An 18987-nucleotide genomic window follows, 5' to 3' on the forward strand; every position below is an offset into this window, starting at 1 on the left:
AAAGCACAAACACCTGTCTGTGTGTGTGTGTGTGTGCTTGTGAGTACCACAGTAGCCTGTGGTAGAAGCTCACTGACATGAACTTCTAACTAACACTCCCAGACCTTTAAGAGAATTCAAAGTGTGTTTTCATCTTCATACTGCTTAAATCTTAAAGCACAAACACCTGTCTGTGTGTGTGTGTGTGTGCTTGTGAGTACCACAGTAGCCTGTGGTAGAAGCTCACTGACATGAACTTCTAACTAACACTCCCAGACCTTTAAGAGAATTCTTCCTGTGACTACTGCTTCAGGGAAACATTCCTGTGAATTACAAAGCCCCATTAATATTGTGGGAAGAGAATGTTTGATTGTTAATGCTAACTTGACTTGTGCTTGTCTTGACCTGATTCTGAACAGAAACCGCCGCAGGTTAGTAAATACCTGACAGGGCAGATTTCGTCATGGTAAATGTCACTTCACATCACATTGGCATTACACTGGATCCTGTAAACACATTAAACCTCTCACAGGGCTGGTTTAGCTAAATTGAATAACACATTGTGCAACAACATGTTTCACAGGAAGACTACTTCATTAGACCAGGTGATCATATTGGTGTATTTACATTTATCAAATGACCCTGCATCTTCTCAACCATGAACTCTATTTTTCTTCTTCAGCTCAAACTGGCACTGACTCAAGTGATGTCACTTCAGATTTTACAGTATACAGTGTCCTATCTATCTATCTATCTATCTATCTATCTATCTATCTATCTATCTATCTATCTATCTATCTATCTATCTATCTATCTATCTATCTTTCTATCTATCACATATGCAAACATAAAGGCTGTCATTGACACAATTGTGCTTTATTGCTGTACAGGTAAAGTACTTATAAAACATTGGGAACATAATTATGAAATATCACATACAATCTTTTTCTTTGCACAAACACAAATGTATGCAGGTTAAAATATTTTACATGTATAAAAGAAGAGGGCGATAAAAAAAAAAACACTATGAAAGGCAGTGAAACACCCACATCAGGTGCTGAAACATTGTGTCTCTGAGGACAACCATTCATGGACTGGGGACGGTAAAAGAGCTGCTCTGTGCTGACGATAGCACAAGTGAGCTGATCTCATCGAAGAGGATCCTAACAAGGAGGACTGGCGGGATTCTGGCTGCCAGGGTTTGGTAATGCTTACGACAAAGTGAAATTGGATGACCAGGATATGTGTGCAGGTTGGTCCAGTTGAAGGTGGATGTAAATAGATGATGACTGGGACAGTGCAGTGATTCACAGTGCAGAGGGAAGCAGTTCTTCACATCAGACATCTTTTTTTTTTTTTTTTCCTCTTCTAATCTTTACAACATGACCATGTTATAGGGAAGAATCCCTAAAAGCTGTTATGCAAGGAAAAAAGCATTGATATCCTTTTAAAAAAAACGGGCCTAAGCATAATGGAGGACCATTATGAGGACAATGAATTCTCTGTTATTTGCATTGGCAAGATCACTTAGCTTGATCTTGGCTCTTCTATATTTGATCACACATATGTTAAGTGTGAATGAGCTGAATCATACTATGATGAAACTGTTCGACAGTACAACTCATGCAACCCAACCACAACACAAGGTGTAAATCATGGAGCAAAATGAATGCCTTATCAGAGATGCTGTATTATCATTAAGCTGCTTTAAAATATGGAGTGCATACATAAGTTCTGAGGACAATAATCACATTTAGCAGTCAGGTACACTGTTTAAATACAGGCGCACGTTCCAGTAATAACATACACAGGGATTCATTGATGTGCACAGGCAGTTAAAGTTGCATCTATACATTCAGCCAGTCAGTCCAAAATGCAGCTCACGGATTGGTTGTCTCTGTTGCGCACATTAGCGGCTTCCACTAATTTCTCTTGAATATTTGTGCACATCCACGCGCCAACGCCCGACAGCTGGGATCGATCCTGTGATGGTGCTGCTGATTCGTCTGGCTGAATCAATCAGACACATTGTGGGTGATCAGTGGGAATGAGAAATCAATTAGAACTATCGATACTTTGCGGCCCTAACAATTCAGAGCGATCTTCAGAGATCAAACAGCTTGTCGAGACACACCCAGCCCATTACAGGAGTCAACAAGACAACACATAAATATTGTGCAATTAAACATCCATATACAACGAAAACATCTGCCTTGCATCATATGAACAGGGTCAAGAGGGCTGGAATAATAATATTAAATAGAGTATAAAGAATTTCATAACAATAGACAATCATTCTTGAAAAAAAGAAAGATATTCACATTTTAAAATAAACTTCTTCTCTTTAGCTCGGTCATTGCATCTAACCCAAGACATTCTTCAATCTCAGTTTCACCATCACAGACAGTATTATCTCAACCCTTTCCTTATCTTTCTGTTCAGTGTCTGTGCTCTTCTGCTGTAGTAAAAACCAAAACATACAACACCGGTCACTATTTACAGAGCAGTTTCCATGGAGACACCCGTAGAGCCGGTTTGATCCATTAGGAAGGAGGAGGGGGGGACAGTATAGTCAAAGACCAAGCGAGGGCCCTGTTTGATGGGGTCGAGTGAGGACACTGAAGGTAATGAGTTTCAAACCCAGGGCCGAGCAGTCCGCACAATAATCGAGTTCATCTGTGCCTGAGTTCCTGAGCTCGGCACAGTCTCCTAAAGGACACCCAACACACACGTGGATGAGACAACGAGAGTTGTGTTGCTACTTTTTAAGTGGAGACTGTTGTTGGTTTTTTTTTCTCCCCCCTCTTTTTGTAACATTCTTTTGATCTACTCAGAAAAAGTACTTAAAATCACCACTTATCCATAGTAACAGCTTAAATTTGGTCTTTGTGTAAGTCTGTACAGATGAGTAAATGGGAACTATTAAATACATCTGTTTTTATAACTATACATATTAGTTTAGAGACTTCTTTCAGGTAGTTTCACTTTGGCACAGAGTTTCATGTTCACAACATGAACTATATACCTGTCAACTAAAACTTGTTGTATCCTCTTTACACCATAAACCAGAGCAGGCTTTTTGTTCCATCCCCTTTCCTTGTAAAGGTTCTTGCAGATGTTTGGCCAGAGGTTTTGGAACCTTCAAGGCTGGTGGTAACAATGGGGAAATGAAGTGCACCTTTGGATTTTATACTGAGGTTGCTCTGACCCCTGACCACTTGGTTGGGCTGCAGTAACACTTAGAGAGCCCAGGAGTGAGAGGCTAAGTGAGAGCTGTATTTCCTGAAAGGCCCCATGTCTAAGCCAGTACGCTGATGCTGAACACTGGAGGTGTCTAAAGGCGTTGTTCGGGTTGTAAACGTCAGAAAAGGTCTGAGACTCAGGGTTAAACACGCAGGCATTCCTGGGGACGCCACAGGACAAGTCAAGTATAATCAGCACCGTTTGGAGTGGAGCACTAACAGGGCTGTTTCATATCTAAAGCTTTTCTGCATTTGAATTCAATCTCACAACAAGCTACCATCATACATCTAATCCAAGAACTGGAAATAATCTCGTTACTAAACTCCCCGTGAGCCGCCAGTGTGTTTTTTTCCCCTTACATTTTCCACAGACACTTGTCACTAGTGCTGAGTTTCTATCACATGGGTCTTAGAATCCTCCATAGTGGAGCTCAAAGGCGCAGAAAATGGACCTTCAGCACTGGAACAAGGGTTATGCTTTTTTCAGGCTTGGAGCTTTTTCCTCGCCCCAGAGCAAGAAGGTTACAAAGTCCATATAAAAATGAAAACAAGGACATGTGTCTGCATGGCTGAAGGATATAGTGGGGGGAACTTCAGGTAATACTGAGTCACACAACATCTGTCACGGAGAGGCTTTCCTGTTGGTCCAGAGCAGCGTGGGGGGAGGGGGCGGGGACTGTGGTGGGCCGTGCTTCCAGTCTCCTCGGCCCTCACAATGCGCCCGCCGCCATCGCAGAAGCTCCCTGAGGGCGGCACTCTCATCTCTGTTTGTCAAACGTAACCGCTGGAATACCTGTAGCAAAGGAAAGAGGAAGACAGAGAGAACATAAATCTAAGTCATGAGTCACGACTCTTTCCCGGATTAATTGACATGGAGATGATGAAAAGCAGAAATGACCAGGTTGTGATTGGATGGCAGGGAGAGCACAATGCGGACGACAAGCAGGGGGTTTAACAGAAAGAAAAAATATCTTGATAATCTGTGTGAGAGCTTTCTAAAAAGGACCAAAGAGATTTGTGTCGCTATTCGAAATTACCACCCACAGACCAAGAAAAAAAACAAGACTGCTCTGTCTGATCCGTCATCCTGAGAGAGGCAGTGATCACTGGGCTTCTCTTCATAAAGTAGGACAGTCATTCTCATGAATCACTCTAATAAACAACACAGAGATGAATGTGGAGCTGGCACTGAGCCATCTCATGAGACAGTCGTAACGGAGGAGAGCAGGGAGAGGAACCCCCCTCTATGACTGACAGCTTCAACAGCGACACATTTCCATATTCTGTCCCTGGACGCTCAAGAGTAGATCCTGCAGGGACCTTTGGGACCCCCCCCCCCCCCCCCCCCCCCCCCCCCCACACACACACACACACACACACACACACACACACACACAGCATTCTGTAAGGAGAACACCATCAGTCATCTGCCAGTCAATACCTGGGTTAATCAATCAGACAGGAATCCCTATCTCCTCCCAGTAATACCAGCATCTGGAGGTTATAATGGTGATATTGATTGGCTGTGAAAGTTGTAAAATTAAGAACGTGTATACTATCCTTTTCTTCTTCTAAAACAAAATCACACCTCCAGCCAGGGGCCCATTGGATCATACTTAAGATGTCAATCTTGAAGGACAGCATCATAAAAAATAGCACATCTGTTGTCCTCAACACATGTGAACTGCTTTTTTCCCCTCAATAAACCTTTCTCATATTGGAGCATGGTCTGGTCTTGGGGGCTTTTATAAACTGTTGATTCACATGCATTTGGTGCGCTAGTGCCAGTATGATACTACAGTTACCATGGTGATTATAAAGACAGGACATGTCACCCAGTGCAGTGTGCCACTGATGTAGTTTTAAAGCTTTTTGGCTCTAAATGAAAGAGGAATAAACAGTTTTAGCTCGAGGCTAAGTGCATGTTTTACGCATTAAATCATCAAGGTTACAAACCGAAAGATCTAAATAAACATAAAGTAGCCGAACATCTTTCATATCTTCATAATCACAGATCATCACATGGTCTCCTTTCTCCACATGTCTCCTCATCTGTAGTCGTCTCTGCTCGAGGTGGAGCTGTGAGATAAATCAAGCTAAATGAAGCTTACCGAAAGTTCAGTAAGGAAGACTTTAAGTGATCAGGTTTCTCAGTCACCCTTTTCACGCTATATCATTTCCGCTGTCATTCTCGAGCTTTCAGTTTGGGCCGTCCGTGGGTTAATCAGCTGTTCTGTCACCGGACCTCATCTAACCAATGGCGCAGCGTTCCTCCTTTGTTTTCGGCCTGTCATCGTTCAGCTCTCCTTTTAAATATGATCCTTTTTCTTCCCTAGTTCTTTCAAGCTGGCTTCGTGCGCCCCTCCACCTCCCCATCACCGCCATCGTCAGAAGCAGAGTCAACTCCCATCAATTCTTCTCCAACTCGGTCTCATCAAATCATCAGTCCTCCACCACCAGGGTCTGGACTCCATGGGGGGATCTATCCTAATGACGAGCAGGACTTCATCACTAAATCGCATCTTCCACCCCATAGAGTCCAAGCGCCAAAACATTCTGTCAAATCTCATTCTGTCAATCACTTTTTCACTGTAATAAATTCATTCTCAATATCACTTGTCTCTCCTGATTGAACTGTACGTTTGACAAAACATTTTCTGAAACATGTCAGGCGTCAAAACCTACTGTGATACATTCCACTTAAAACACTGACACGAAGCCACGGGCGCACATGTGGACACACACAGCACACACACACACACACCAATAAATGCACATTGCACACATTACATACCATGACATACAAAACCTGCATCACACCCACATATCTTGACATGAACATACATGTGAGGGTTCATATGGTCACACACACACACACACACACACACACAGATTGATTGCCTGCACCAGCACAATACTCGACGACCTAATCCATAATTTACACCTCCCTGCCAGGCTATTCTCTGCTCTGGCGCCGGTCAGGAACACCAGCTACTGGAACAGTCGACAAGTAGGAACACTGTGTCTTTCTGCAATGCATGACTGTACATGTGCATACAAACACACACTTCAGTCTCAGATATAGTTTAGAGAAACCACTTCTTCAAAGCCTCAAAACATTTTAAGGGCTTCATAGATGTTGGCCTTGAAGCCTGACAATATTCAATATTTTAAAGGTCGTATTTTAAGCATCAGCACAAACTTTCCATGTAACACTGCTGCATGAAAAACTCTCTCCTGTGGCCAGTACATCGACTCTTGAACATCACGCTTATGTGACTCCTGAACATCTCATTCCTGAAACAGGCAGCAATATAAAGCTGCTGTAAAAACAACTTGAACTCTGTAGTCAGGACAGACCGAAGCCAACTTAGGATAAACAAATCTTTATGGACGACACACAGAGAGAGGGACGCGGAGGATTTTGGAATATTCACATTATCTTTAATTTATATTAAAAAAAAAAAGTTAATGCGAGTTTCATCTCCCCTCATCATTTTTAATGGCACCGAGCTGTTTTGTGGTGCTACTGCAAGACGGTGGCTGTAGTAGCACATGTGACCTCCATTAAATTACAACAGAAGAGGAAAGCATTCATGCCAGCAGGTATTGGTCAACTGCAGAGACTTCTGCAGCCGTCAAAGAAATCTGTGAGACAAAATACAATAAATAAAGTTTCAATTAAAACATTGCTCGCTGTGAACATGAAATCGTGTTTTTGGCCACTCAATAAAAAGCCGAAAATCACCCAGACTCCTATCCTCCTAAATCTGAAATTATAAGCACACTCTCGCTCACAAGGACATGGGGGGAGGGAGCCAATATCCAAATCAACATGTTAATAGATTGCTAATGTTATGGTAATGATATGCTAATCAAGGACGAGTAATGGTCATTCCAAACTCTCACAGAACAGATATCCTGCAGCCACTCAGTGTGACAATAGCCTGTGACCTTCTCTCCATAAAGCACATATTTTACACCTCCCATCATCACATTCTCTGCACACATCACATGACCAGACACACTGATGACATTTAATTGCTGATGGGAAAGCCTCTTATCACTATTCCCAAAAAAAAACAACAAGTTTGTTGTTTCAAGAGAACGTCATCGTCACAGACGCCAAACAGCATTTATCTCTAGTATCACACCAACAGAAAGTGCTGGATGGTAAGGGTGTGAGGGCTTCCAGGAAATCAAAATCACCAGATAAGTCAGCTGATGAGGGGTTATTTCAGAGAAATGACTGTGTTACCTTCGCTCACACGTGCGGCAGCTGTCAGCCCACAGATTGATAAAGAGACATGGAGGCTCTCTCTCTCTTTGTGTCCTTCTGAGACTTTGAGTGTTGTTTTTTTTTCTGAATACAAATCATGTAGCACAGCCCTCTCACACTTACAATGTCATTACTTATGCCTACACTTTGTCTGAAAAGAAAAGGAAGAGTATCAACCTCTGTTATCATCCACTAATTCAACTGGCAAAACAAATCCTCCACCTATTCTTAACATCTTTAGTCTAGACTGTCGTTGACTACTAACTACAGGAACCGAGACGAATCACTTCATTCATTCCTAACTGAGTTAGCTGTCCCCCTCTCTTTCCCTTTCATTCATGCCATTAGATCTACTTCTAATCCTACATAAACACAGTCTGGAATGCAGCTAATTGAAAGGCATTCTGGGTCACAGAGTTGTTCCCATCACTTGAATGAACTCATGGTAATGAACCTGTTCCAGACAGAATGCTCGAACAGTGAAGTAAAGACATAACAGACAGGCGTTCATGTTAGCATTATTCAACGGTAACACTGAGTGGCTACACTTTGACTGACCAGTCCATGTACAGAGATACAGTTTGACACATGACAATCAAGAACTGAAGCGACTTCTGCACTGACCAGATGTTCGTTGGATGCAACATCAATAACAAAGATTGTTTTTTTTTTAGAAAGGTCTGAAAAAAAAAAAGAAGAAAAAGAAAAGGGGATGGATTCAGCAACATAAAATCCAAGCAGATGAAAACACAACAATTAAAAACTGCAGCTCTTTTTTTCTGGACAGACCAACCTTCAGGTGTTGAGCATTTTAAAAGTACACAAGCATAATGTGTATAATGCTTCATGCTAAGGACAACAGTGAACAAAGGGACCACTGACTACAGACTAATCACTTCATGTTTAGATGTAACATATCGTCAATGTTTTTTTTTAAGCAATATCCAATTCATATATTTTCCAAAGTCATGTACTCTTTCTGCACATGCAGCCTTGAAACCTTCTTCATCCCAGATGACTGTAATGCTGCAGGCTCAATTGGAAAAAACAGTTCATAAAACAATGAATGAAACGAGAGATATCAGAACAACTCGACTCGCAGAAATGTCTAGACCTTGACTGGAGGAACAAATCTTAACAATTTCCAGTGAAAACAGTTCAGCATGCCGTCTTATCAAAAGCACTCACTTAGCACACACTTTTAGCTTGATCAGAATGTTTTCCATTTCAAAGAGCAATTAGATTCAATGTAATTCGACAAAAGAAATATGCAGGCATCAGATAAAGAGCGGCCCTTCACCATAGAGCTGCAGTTTCCTTTCAGAAATGACAAAAAATAAAATAAAATAAAAAAACATGGAAAGAAGAAGCAGTGTCACCAATGCTAGGATGGGACTCGTGTTGCTCACAGGAGAGAAAGAAAGAGGTCTGATTTGATTCAGAAGCAGTGGTTGAAGGATAAAGACAAATGGTGCATAAGTGAAGTATGTGTGGGTCAGTAATAACCTGCATAGCAGTGCTTTTCAAGATCTTTCCCACTCTAATATTTCCTAGAATTCAAATCTTGGAGTGTTTGGGGGATCTGATGGAAATGTGTGTTTTTCTTTAATAAAATTGTTAACAATTGTAAGTCATTGTAACAGCAATAGATTATGTTCATAGCCCTCACTCTTCATTTAGGAGCAAGTTAAAACTTATTATTTGAAAATAAGGCCCAAATAGACTTTTGGTGGAGCGTAAATTCTTATTTAGACAGGCGCCTTTTACAAAAACAATATCTGTGACTGAATCTATGAAAAACACTGCTATTAAAGGATGGCGAGCAGTGAGAAATGACATACACTCACCGCATCCCTTCATGCGATCAGGACTTCCAGTGAGGCCCCCCCTCCCCACCCCCCGCACACCCTCGCCGTTTTAGAGGGCGGCCCCCGCACCGAACGGAGAAAAGTTGAGATGACCCCTCTGGAAGATAAAGGAGGAAGTAAGAGAAAGAGCCAATCTCAACAGATCAATAAAAGACAAGTCCCTTTGATACGGGAGAGATGTCCAATAGTGTTCATATTCTGATGAAGACCTTGGAAAAAAGGACTTTAATAGATGTAGGAATGAATTTCTCAGGCTGAAAGAAGACGTAAACACGATGTGCTGGCACATCAGCATTATTTCGCACACAGACAAACTTGAAAAAGAAGCTTTAGGTGAGTTGACATTTAATCCACCTCAGGATTGTGAAGTGGGTACATGGTGTGCCTTCACATCTCTAGTGGCAGTGTCTTCTGAATGGCACGTCCTTAGCTTCTCTAAAAGTGGGCCACTGCGTTCTTTTCTCTTTTCTTGTGCTTCACGTTCCACTGCTGCTGACACTCATTCAGCGACTGATGCAGACTGCGATGAGTCTGGATCTGTTCTGTGAAAACTTAGCGGAGAAGTAGCGCAGAGTGAAGCTGCTGCTACACAAAGCAGTGAAAAGAAGTTTGATAAATGGACTTAAATGTCCTTAGCCACTAAAGGACTTTTACCTTGTATGTCACAAGTGTTATCTCTGTTGAAACCAGTTTAAATGTCCACTATATTTGCAGTAAAAGCTCCATCAGGTGCAGGTCTCTGGGGTTTCAGGTGAGTGTGTTATAACTTGTAAGCTGTTGCATAAAATACATTTGTTAACTTTTATTAGAGTGTCTCAGTTGTCATAGGAGTCTCTTAATTCCAACCGGACTTTTATCAATAGCGAATATCAAAGGCTGCATGTGTGTGTGTGTGTGTCTCTGTGAGCAGGAGATTAATTCAATCCTGTAACCGTACACCTGTCTACAGAGCAGAGAAAGCTCTCATGTCATGAGTGACACATGTTGTTTAAAGGAGGCCACTTTCCTGTCCACTCAAAATGTCAACAAACCTAATACAGACCTGATGTAGTCATGTCGTCACTGTGAGTGTGTTAGCGTGGTTAAATGTGCGTAAGCAGTTCAATGTGCGTGAGCAGGTGTATTTCTTTGCCAGTTAAACGATTTAACCAGGATGGAGGTTCAGTAAGTGCACTTTCCAGGTGTTGGAAATAAACTAACAATAAATACAATTTGTGTTTGACAATAGTAAACTCAGCTAATAGCTATTATAATTTGATTATCTTAACGCACCTTTATGTGTGTCTGTGTGTGTTTACCTGAGTATGATGGCTGTCCATGTGTCTGTGCAGAGAGGCGGAGCTGGTTATGTTTGACTTGCTGTGGCTCTCGTCCTCCAGTGATCCTGAAAGCATCAAAACAAAACACTTCATTTTCATTCCTCCCCCACAAAGCAGACAGCTGATAGAAACTCCTTTTCAATACATACACGCACAGGTACAGACTGAAGAACCCGAAAAATGTTCTTCTGCCAAAACGTCGTTCATGACAAGAGCATTTAAAGAATATGTAGCAGGAACTTTGGCTTCAGGTGAAAAGAGTTTTTATACTTAATGAAAAGATGACCTCATAAGAAAAGGTCAGGGTTTTATCTCAGTCTTTTCCTCCCTTTCCTCCTCTGCATCACTGCTTATATTTGAGCTTTTTTAGATTCTTTTCTATTCATTGATTCATTGATGTGATAATGTGATGTGTTGTAGTCAGAAGGACAAACAGATAAAAAGAGTGAAAAGTTCCGTCTGGCTTGCATGACTTCCTCCTTCCCTCCACAGGTTGTTTGTGTATTTGTCAGACTTTTAAGGGCAAAAATGAGAGTAAAACGATTCTTTGTTCGAGCTCGGATGACCTTTAGCTGCTGTGGGTAAATGATGTAAATGTACATCACTTGTGCTGTTACCGTTTGAGATCTGGTTGCCGTTCTCTACAGTGGCATGGCTCGAGGAGTGAGGAGTGTGGTTGTTGGCGTTTTTGTCCTGTAGCTGCAAAGATGGTGACGTGGGGGCGGAACCAGAGTCTTCCCTTCCTGGAAGGTTTATGTTAGAATTGAATCCTGCAGAAAATCAAGCAAAAGAGAAAATAACCACATGTCATATAAAACGACCATCAGATAAGAAGAATACCAAAACCATTCAAAGAGCCTGGTGCTTAATCTAGTTTTTAGGCTCAATATTTTTTAATCTGCTAATATTCTACACTTTTGTAATTCAGCTCATCATGTGCTAATGTGCCCTGTCTTTTCTCCACTTGGTCTTATCTTCCTCTGGCATTTCAAACCTAGTCTTTGAAAAACTACTCATCCGCTCTGTCTGCTTGGAAGGTGACTCCACATGACCTGACTTTGACCCTGGCACACGCACGCGCACATCCACACAGATACACACACACACACACACACACACACACACACACACACACACACACACACACACACACACACACACACACACACACACACACACACACACACACACACACACACACACAGATTGTGGGTACGTGGCAGCATGAATGGGAATTTGTCAGCTGCTGTCTCACACTGAGAATATGTGCCTCCTGGTCTGCCCATGGTCACAAGGTGCCTAAATATAAATGTATTGGTCCCAGGGGTTAGGTGCATGTTTCTGAGCAACAAAAGGTAGACACTTTAGACCATGTGGGGGCTGCAAACATGTTGAAAGATGAGTCAGAATGAGTGTTTGGATTTTTTGATATAGACTATAATGAGGAAGAATTCGACTTATGTCAAATCACGGGAAAATGTTAACGCTGCCGGTAAAACACAAGGCGTCTTACGACAGTGACTTCCTGAAGCCTGCCAGGACCACCTGCCCTCGTCTCCCTGGAATTCCTGTGGTTTTCTCATTCCCTGAGGACGAGGAACGGGAGGTGGAGGGAGACGGCAGCTGCTCTTCACAGAGAAGTCAGGGATAGCAACTGTAACCCCCCCCCCCCCCCCCCTCTGGCCCCTCCCACAGCGTCAGGTATCACAGTCGGTCACTTAACAGCCGAGGGGGGAACGGAAGTAGGCCATCCTGTAAAGCCCATCGGCATCCCTGTGTGCTCTGATCTAACAGACCGCCTGGCTTTGCCCACTCAAAATAACAGTGAGGTTGTGAACCCAAGTTCCAGGTTCCTCTGTCACACACACCGTTTCCATGACGCCAGCGCTTTCCTGCGTAGGTCCAGGTGCTGACGAAGCGCGAGGCGTCACGTTATGTATGTGCGTCAGTGTGTGCTCCTGCTCTCATACCGTCTCTTATAAGGACTTCAGCTTCCTGACCCTTGAACTTGTGACAATAATAGAAGTATGACACGACTGTGTGTTACACAAACCAAGAAGCTCCATAATTATATGAGCCACTGGCAATAATGCTGATTACTGACAACAACAGCTCCTACTTTCCCTTTGTTGTCATTTTCCTAATTGTTCAGGATGTCCTGTTTACTGCTGCCGGGCAGTCACACTGTCTTCAGTAGAACATGAGTGAGCTTCTAAATATTTGATGCCCATCCTCATCATCCTCCTGCTCATGTATTATTAACCCGGCCACAACTAATACACTTGGAGAAAAGAGAGAGTCAGATGAAACACAGTGAGACATGGCAGCTTCTAAGTTTTCTCATCAGATCCGGAATTCTTCTTCATAAACGCACCGTGAAGTAATCCCTCTGTGTGTTTGAAACCTCTGACCCTGAAACCTTCACTTTTCATTGACTTTTTTTGTGACAAATATGTTTGGCCTCTTTTTGCAAAGGTCAACCCTTGCATCATTATCATAGAGTGTGTGTGTGTGTGTGTGTGTGTGTGTGTGTGTATGTGTGTGTGTGTGTGTATGTGTGTGTGTGTGTGTGTGTGTGTGTGCTCTGGATGTAGCGCGCCACGTAGAAATACACTCCATCGTGCGTGATGCTAAGTGGGCTGCACTAGTTTGCTCATTAGGTAACATGTTAGAAGGCAGCTGCAGCAGCCAAAGGGCAACACATTGGAGACTATAACATATGGGCTGCCTCCAGTGGGCCAAAGAAGGTGTCAGCAACTGAATCAATTTGAGGAGTTTCTAAATGTGTGTGTGTGTGTGTGTGGGGGGGGGGGGGATGTTGAGTGCATCTCACCTACCTACCATTCAAACAATGCGCATGTGTGTAAACTCACACACACACACACACACACACAATCACAGACAGTTATTGCTTACGTATGACCTTAATACTACTACTCCTGTTGTACAGAAGGTGAACACAGAGCGTCCTGTAAATCGTGTGGAACAGAGAGGCCGAGACTCATCACAGTTGATAGAACACATAAGGTACACGTGCTCAGGCCCGCACGTATGGGTCCACTTATACACGCGCGTCAATATAAACTTTGGGCTTGGAAAGGAAGATGAAAGGAATCGCTGACTTTTTCATCTTTCGTGATGTTAAATCTGTTTATATGCTGGGATCTCTTTCTCTGCTTGTGATGTGTGTAACCATGTGTTGTCGGTGTTGTGGGAGCATGCGTGTATGAGCAATACGGACAGACCTCCGTCCCTCATCTTGCGGCCAGATGTGGACTTCCTCAGCAGGCTCCGTCCAGAGCTGAAGAGAGTGTTGAGCTCATCCAGGGGGCTGGTCAGAGGTCTGCCGTTGGCTGGGTTGAACAGCAGCGGAGAGGAGGAGCACGAGTGGGCTCTCCGAGGCTCAGGGCGAGACGCCTTCACTGGGGAGTAGGGAGGAGGCTTCCCCAGCGGTTCCACACCTGCCCTTTGCAAGGAGGAGGCTTTGGGGGCGTCCGAGCTTCCTGTGACAGATGCTGCTCGAGTAAGGGCCAGGAAGTTGGCCTCAGGTGGGAAGGGGAAGTGCGATGGCGGTCTGTAAGGGGGAGGTGGATTATTTTGGGGAGGAGGTGGAGGCGGAGGTGTGAGGGGAGGTGTGGACTTCTTCTCCGGCATGAGGACGGTAAGGCTAGGGGAGGAGTCAGCCCTCTGGCGAGAGTATTGTGGGGACAGGGGGCTGTCGGGACCAGTGGCGTAATTCAGGTTGGTTTCAAACACAGGCAGCTTCTTCACCTCCAAGGGGGTGAGGGGGGATTCATCTGAAGCTGGGGAGCAGGTGACGGGGGAGGGGGGGAACACCAGGAGAGGCGGACGGTGTGGAAGCAGGTTGGGGAAGGGAGCGGGGATGTCGCAGCCGCCGTCTTTGCCATGTGGGGTTTTGGGAGCCGCACAGTTGAACATGCTCTGTGAGTGAGGGGCGTCCATGGCGGCGGTGACCCCTGCTGACGCCCGTTTGGTGTCCCCCTTCTGAGGAGGAGAGGTCCCCAAACCCATCAGGCCTAGGCCGAGAGCCTCCCGTTTGGCTGCTTTTGTAATTGCGGCAGCAGGAGCTCCACCCTCTTCATGAGGGAAATATTTCATCTCCTCATAGACGGCCTCTGAGTCAGTGAGCTCAGGACTGTCAGGCGGCTCCTGCAGGCTCCGCGCACGTTGCTGAGAGCCCAACATCTCGATGTATACATCCTCGTCGTCTTGTCCCTGATACAGACTCAGTCCTGCTCCTAGTGGGGCATCTACAGAGGCTGCTCTTTGCATCAAACCGCCAAAACCACTAATTCCCCGAGCTCGGGACAAGGCCAGCTTTACATCCGCAGGGCGCAGCTGATGGAGTTGAGGTGCGACAGCGTTGATGTCCTCGTACGAGCCCGTCAGCTTCGTGTTTGGACTGCGCTTAGGTTTCGGGGGTGGCACCTTCCTCATAGTTGTGTAGTCATCACTGTGGGGTCGAGGCTTAGACAAGGCTGAAGATGGAATTAGGAAGAGAAAGTCGAGGTTTACAACAACAATGAGACGCACAGAAAAACACCATCTGCTGTATTTTCCAAAGAGCTGTAGAGGTGATTTACCTGCTGGGTCTGTGGGGGACAGCTGGGATTTAGGAGGGCTTCCAGCTGGTGAAGCGTATCCCTCTGGAGTGGGGCACTCTTTAGCTGACATCACTAACCCTGCACTAACTGCTTCATAGGACGCACTCAGACGAGTGTTGGGATCCCTCTTTGGTTTGGGAGGAGGCTGCTTCCGAGGGGAGGAAAGACTTCCCCCGACTGTGCCGTCTTCGCTGCTATGAGCGACCTGCTGCAGAGCCGGTTTGATGGATGGACTGGCAGAAGACAGGATCATGTTCTCCATGGCGAGAGGTGTGGGTACCGAGCTAGAGCGAAAGTGGCAAGTAACCCGACTGCCGCCGTTGACAGGACTTTCGTATGCTTTCCAGCTTTTCTCCAGGACTCTACAGATTAAGACAAAAAAAACCAGAAAAACAATGGGACAGTTTTCAACCTCTGAGTTGCTTGATTCACACTTTTCCTTTTCACCAAAGAAGCCTAAAAGCTCGGGCAACAAGTCCAACTGTTTTCAATCCGATAGTTTTCTGATCCAGATTGACTAAATTAGATCATTTCTATCATCAGCATACTCAGATTTAATGTACGCCTGCTTCAACTGTCATGCCACAAATGTGAGCTAAGGAGGCCAATTGAAGGATAAAGACCAAAGAGATTATGCTTTCAATCTAATCTCCTTGCAGTAATTTGATAACATCCAATTTGATATTTCCTTCACTAATCTGCCCAGAGCCATCTGCTCCAAGATGCAGGCTGGGGGGAGGCTGAGTGTGTGTGCTGGTGAGGGGGGGGGATTCAAACATCTGCAGGGATGGGTGCATGTTAGTGTGAGTTAGTTTAAGTATGCAGAGGTGTGTATGTGCCTTTTAATCCCCTCGACACCACGGTGACCACGGCTCATCTCCCACTGCGTCGACTGACATCCCCACTCCTGTGTAAAGCCCCCCTTGTGCTTGTGTCCCAGTCACAGATGTTACATGCAGGATGACACACAGAGGATACAGAAACCATGGATGATTCATATTTCAGAATGTATGCCTTTATACACATTTTAACGTCCCATTTTGTAATTAAACTTTATTAAAATGGGCGCTCGCCTGGTGGTAATTGTGTGGACCGCATGTACCAAGGACGTGGTCCTCCACGCAGACGGCCTGGGTTCAAATACGACATGTGGCTTATTTCTCACTGCCACAAAATACACCTTACTGTTTTTTTTCATCGAAAAAATGTTACAAATTCTGGTTGCATCAGTGTGATGGTCATTGCTTATTAAAAAAACCTCCAACTACATTTATACGTTTTATGCTCTTTAATGGTTACTGTAACATTTTTGATGAGTAAAAAACGGTTTATTTTGGAGTTATAGTACAAAGATCTAATTTGTATTTTGTGATCTCTAAAGAGTCTTGAGACTTCAGATTTTTTGTTGCTAATCAACCCAAGCTAGAATGAAAGACAGAATGATGTAACAATGGTAATAATGAACGCAGGAAAATGCTAAATATATCCAAAGTATACATCTTACTTGTGCTTAATGCATGGATCATTTTCAAGATTGAGGAATCTTTTTTTCTTTTTGATTATGAAAGTGACTTTTTCAAAATGAGGGTTGTTCATTTTGCGTCTCCTCTAATGAGCTTCTTCTTACTCGTTTTAACCTTTTCTAACTCAGCCCTCGGGGGAAATTAAACATTCTCCAGGTGTCACATGTTACATTAGAACGTGGAGATGTGGAGATAAGGATAGCGTTCCATAGGAGCAACACAATACTAATACAATCTGATAACATCGCTCATTATCTCACTATCCATCAGGAATGTAAGAATTAAAAGGCGGCAGCTTTAAGGGACACAATAACATCATTAATCAAGAAAACAATACAACAACACAAACACACATTTATCAAGTCAAATGATTCCTCCTTTTAGTCATAAATTGTGTGAATGACAGCAGCTGCAGACTGTTTCTGTTCCAGGCTTGACAGTCCTGCAGTCACTATAAAGCATTCACCTTTTTAAATATGAAAGAGTTATAACTATATGAGTTATAACAATCTAAAAAGTAAGAAATAGTCAGATCTGGTCACAGTGGTGTGAAGTCATCAGTAGCATTGTGGAAGCAAAATCCTGAAAACATTTTTTTTTCTCCAAAATAGAATCTGAGAAAGATAACCCAGAGAGAAGGACATTTGAGGATTTCTGCTGTGCTGTCCCTGTGAGGTAAAAAAAAACCGGACTTCTCCTCATCCTGATCTGACATCAAATATTGTGTCCACTTGACCAACATATTACTGCCTTTTAACTAACAATAACCCAGAACACTGAAACTGACAGCTGACAGTGATCCTGATACCATCATTAGTTTATGTTCACTAGCTAATTTGAGCTAATTAGCACTCGCCGCTACTTGGATGATCTTGAAAGTGTCAGTATTTTTGGAGACCTTCATTCTACAGCGATGAAAGGAGAGGGATTTTTCTCGAACTAAAAGCAAACATCACTGAAGTGACGTTCTGGTGTTAAACTTAAAGGAGTTACCTTGTTATTTTCTAGACAAAAAGCGAATGAACGACTGCCTCTTTGTTTACTTCTGTATTTTTCTGTCAAATATTCATTCATTTGTTAGGACACATAACATCTGACAACCACAGATGAATTTGGCTAAAAGTCGCCAGTTAACATGGTCACTATTAACCGTTACACCGACAAGGACTTTGCCATTTCTAGTGATAGAAATAGTGTCCCACGTGCTGTAAAATGGTCGCAGGAGCCCAAAACTCACGCTTTATGGGATGTAAACATGTGCCGTTTATGGAAAATGTTAAATTTAAAAGACTGTGCTACAGTTACAGTGTTTTCAATGGTAGCCAAGGGTCTCGAAACTGAAAGCTATGAATTGCATATTTGATAAATCCAGAAAGTAACATCAGGAAACAAAGGAGAAATGGGGTAAAAAGGGAATGCCTGCACATCCACAGTGATTATAATTTGATTCAGCTGTCAATTAAGTTGTTTGTTAATTTACCTCCTGACAGGCTGATCCTCTTCCTTGCCCACCGGCTCAGGCCTCTCACCAAGTGGCGGGCTGGTACAAATGGTGTTGAGTTGGCTGTTGCCATGGCAGCGCAGGCGGTCGCTCTCGCGTGCGATGTCGGATGCGTTCTGGATGACCAGTTGGTCGTAGGTTCGCAGCCCCATGTCCTCGGCCCCCTGCAGGAAACGCTGCACACTGCACTCCTCCTTCTGCTGTTGCGACAACCTGCGATGTACGCGCTGTCTGGCCAGCCAGCCGCGCACCACTGAGATGAAAGAAGGAATATGAGAAACAGGAGGAGAGGGAGATATCAACAATGTACATTTCTGCAACATAAAAACATGATTTATTGTGCTATGTTGACTTTACCTTTCTGACAGGTGATGATCTTTTTATGGTGCTGGTAGCAGCGGTCGTTAAGCTGGTCTGCCTGCCAGTATCTCAGAAACACTTTACTGCTGCCCATCTACAAACACAGCGACATCACTGGATTAGACATACATTTTTTACACTAAAGTGGTGCTATCATTTTCTCCTAGAAGCAGCCAGCAGACCCAGTGATGCTGTCTTTGCTTAGAGGTCTCTGAGGAGTGTGACTTGCTGGTTAAGGGATGGGAGATATATGATGGATGTGGGTGTAGACTGTGGGCAGGGTATGGGGTT

The 18987-nt window shown here is 43.8% G+C and overlaps 1 protein-coding gene and 1 long non-coding RNA gene across 12 annotated transcripts in view; both read right to left on the minus strand.

Annotated features, from left to right (window-relative positions):
* Positions 1-834: 834 nt before the first annotated feature.
* myo16 (myosin XVI) overlaps positions 835-18987 on the minus strand; it is a 92367-nt gene continuing 74214 nt past the window's right edge. For 9 of the 11 annotated variants that reach the window (XM_079358301.1, XM_079358294.1, XM_079358299.1 and 6 more), the window contains exons 29-35: positions 18694-18790; positions 18316-18589; positions 15292-15674; positions 13933-15186; positions 11305-11457; positions 10667-10752; positions 835-4014 (exon numbers count right to left, since the gene is read on the minus strand). In XM_079358301.1, coding sequence (XP_079214427.1) covers positions 3844-4014; positions 10667-10752; positions 11305-11457; positions 13933-15186; positions 15292-15674; positions 18316-18589; positions 18694-18790 — 2418 coding nt within the window. In that variant the 3' untranslated portion in view covers positions 835-3843. Of the gene's footprint in view, positions 4015-9347; positions 9466-9742; positions 9920-10666; positions 10753-11304; positions 11458-13932; positions 15187-15291; positions 15675-18315; positions 18590-18693; positions 18791-18987 lie in introns of those variants that run through there. The other 2 variants (XR_013780315.1, XM_079358296.1) reach the window with 2 other exon arrangements.
* On the minus strand, positions 4601-7281 carry LOC306833193. Its single transcript, XR_013780316.1, has 3 exons — positions 6129-7281; positions 5862-6049; positions 4601-5327 (listed from the first exon to the last, which is right to left on the minus strand). It is a non-coding gene; the product is annotated as an uncharacterized lncRNA (long non-coding RNA).

This window comes from Symphodus melops, assembly GCF_947650265.1.
Source record: "Symphodus melops genome assembly, chromosome: 12".
NCBI lineage: Eukaryota > Metazoa > Chordata > Actinopteri > Labriformes > Labridae > Symphodus > Symphodus melops.